The sequence below is a fragment of the Penaeus vannamei genome, chromosome 9 (assembly GCF_042767895.1).
Source record: "Penaeus vannamei isolate JL-2024 chromosome 9, ASM4276789v1, whole genome shotgun sequence".
Taxonomy (NCBI): domain Eukaryota; kingdom Metazoa; phylum Arthropoda; class Malacostraca; order Decapoda; family Penaeidae; genus Penaeus; species Penaeus vannamei.
This window is the reverse complement of record NC_091557.1, coordinates 8,113,873-8,116,372: the sequence shown is the minus strand read 5'-3', so window position 1 is coordinate 8,116,372 and position 2,500 is coordinate 8,113,873. Positions and strand designations below refer to the sequence as shown.

Sequence of the window (2,500 nt, the reverse complement as noted above, 5' to 3'; positions counted from 1 at the left end):
CGGTTTCTGCAGCGGTTCTCTGGCAACTCACAGCGGTTTCTGCGGCGGTTCTCTGGCAACTCACGACGGTTTCTGCGGTGGTTCTCTGGCAACTCACGGCGGTTTCTGCGGTGGTTCTCTGGCAACTCACGGCGGTTTCTGCGGTGGTTCTCTGGCAACTCACGGCGGTTTCTGCGGTGGTTCTCTGGCAACTCACGACGGTTTCTGCGGTGGTTCTCTGGCAACTCACGGCGGTTTCTGCAGCGGTTCTCTGGCAACTCACGGCGGTTTCTGCAGTGGTTCTCTGGCAACTCACGGCGGTTTCTGCGGTGGTTCTCTGGCAACTCACGGCGGTTTCTGCGGTGGTTCTCTGGCAACTCACGGCGGTTTCTGCAGCGGTTCTCTGGCAACTCACGGCGGTTTCTGCGGTGGTTCTCTGGCAACTCACGGCGGTTTCTGCAGCGGTTCTCTGGCAACTCACGCCGGTTTCTGCAGCGGTTCTCTGGCAACTCAATCCGGTTCCTGCAGCGGTTCTCTGGCAACTCACGCCGGTTTCTGCAGCGGTTCTCTGGCAACTGACGGCGGTTTCTGCAGCGGTTCTCTGGCAACTCACGGCGGTTTTTGGAGTGGTTCTCTGGCAACTGACGGCGGTTCCTGCAGCGGTTCTCTGGCAACTCAATCCGGTTTCTGCAGCGGTTCTCTGGCAACTGACGGCGGTTCCTGCAGCGGTTCTCTGGCAACTCAATCCGGTTTCTGCAGCGGTTCTCTGGCAACTCACGGCGGTTTCTGCAGCGGTTCTCTGGCAACTCACGGCGGTTTCTGCAGCGGTTCTCTGGCAACTCAATCCGGTTCCTGCAGCGGTTCTCTGGCAACTCACGCCGGTTTCTGCAGCGGTTCTCTGGCAACTCACGGCGGTTTCTGCAGCGGTTCTCTGGCAACTGACGGCGGTTCCTGCAGCGGTTCTCTGGCAACTGACGGCGGTTCCTGCAGCGGTTCTCTGGCAACTCAATCCGGTTTCTGCAGCGGTTCTCTGGCAACTGACGGCGGTTCCTGCAGCGGTTCTCTGGCAACTGACGGCGGTTCCTGCAGCGGTTCTCTGGCAGCTCAATCCGGTTTCTGCAGCGGTTCTCTGGCAACTCAATCCGGTTTCTGCAGCGGTTCTCTGGCAACTCACGGCGGTTTCTGCAGCGGTTCTCTGGCAACTCAATCCGGTTTCTGCAGAGGTTCTCTGGTAACTCACGGCGGTTTCTGCAGCGGTTCTCTGGCAACTCAATCCGGTTCCTGCAGCGGTTCTCTGGCAACTGACGGCGGTTCCTGCAGCGGTTCTCTGGCAACTCAATCCGGTTTCTGCAGCGGTTCTCTGGCAACTCACGCCGGTTTCTGCAGCGGTTCTCTGGCAACTGACGGCGGTTCCTGCAGCGGTTCTCTGGCAACTCAATCCGGTTTCTGCAGCGGTTCTCTGGCAACTGACGGCGGTTCCTGCAGCGGTTCTCTGGCAACTCAATCCGGTTTCTGCAGCGGTTCTCTGGCAACTGACGGCGGTTCCTGCAGCGGTTCTCTGGCAACTCAATCCGGTTTCTGCAGCGGTTCTCTGGCAACTGACGGCGGTTCCTGCAGCGGTTCTCTAGCAACTCAATCCGGTTTCTGCAGCGGTTCTCTGGCAACTGACGGCGGTTCCTGCAGCGGTTCTCTGGCAGCTCAATCCGGTTTCTGCAGCGGTTCTCTGGCAACTCACGGCGGTTCCTGCAGCGGTTCTCTGGCAACTCAATCCGGTTTCTGCAGCGGTTCTCTGGCAACTGACGGCGGTTCCTGCAGCGGTTCTCTGGCAGCTCAATCCGGTTTCTGCAGCGGTTCTCTGGCAACTCACGGCGGTTCCTGCAGCGGTTCTCTGGCAACTCACTCCGGTTTCTGCAGCGGTTCTCTGGCAACTGACGGCGGTTTCTGCAGCGGTTCTCTGGCAATTGACGGCGGTTCCTGCAGCGGTTCTCTGGCAACTCAATCCGGTTCCTGCAGCGGTTCTCTGGCAACTGACGGCGGTTCTCTGGCAACTCAATCCGGTTTCTGCAGCGGTTCTCTGGCAACTGACGGCGGTTCCTGCAGCGGTTCTCTGGCAACTCACGGCGGTTTCTGTAGCGGTTCTCTAGCAACTGACGGCGGTTCCTGCAGCGGTTCTCTGGCAACTCAATCCGGTTTCTGCAGCGGTTCTCTGGCAACTGACGGCGGTTCCTGCAGCGGTTCTCTGACAACTCACGGCGGTTTCTGCGGCGGTTCCCTGGCAACTCACGGCGGTTTCAGCAGCGGTTCTCTGGCAACTCACGGCGGTTTCTGCAGCGGTTCTCTGGTAGCTAAGAAGGGGTGTCGCGGCTGTCAGTGGGCGAGCCAGCGACGAGGGCCAAGCAGCGCTGGTGTCGAGGAGGACCCGATAAGGGCTGAGGACTTTGTTCCCAGAAGCATCTATCAGGAGATAAAGGCAAGAAGTGCTGTGTATTGCTGTTCGTTTATTTTCCGAATGGCAGCCAGG

At 59.2% G+C, this 2,500-nt stretch overlaps 1 protein-coding gene across 1 annotated transcript in view; it reads right to left on the bottom strand.

Moving 5' to 3' along the window:
• Nucleotides 1-2,500, bottom strand: part of LOC138862502 (trichohyalin-like) — a 9,066-nt gene that overhangs the window by 833 nt on the left and 5,733 nt on the right. The window contains exons 2-3 of the mRNA XM_070124898.1: nucleotides 395-2,251; nucleotides 1-283 (exon numbers count right to left, since the gene is read on the bottom strand). The exon at nucleotides 1-283 is cut by the window's left edge and continues 135 nt beyond it. Of these exons, the coding sequence (XP_069980999.1) occupies nucleotides 1-283; nucleotides 395-2,251 (2,140 nt within the window). The remainder of the gene's footprint in view (nucleotides 284-394; nucleotides 2,252-2,500) is intronic.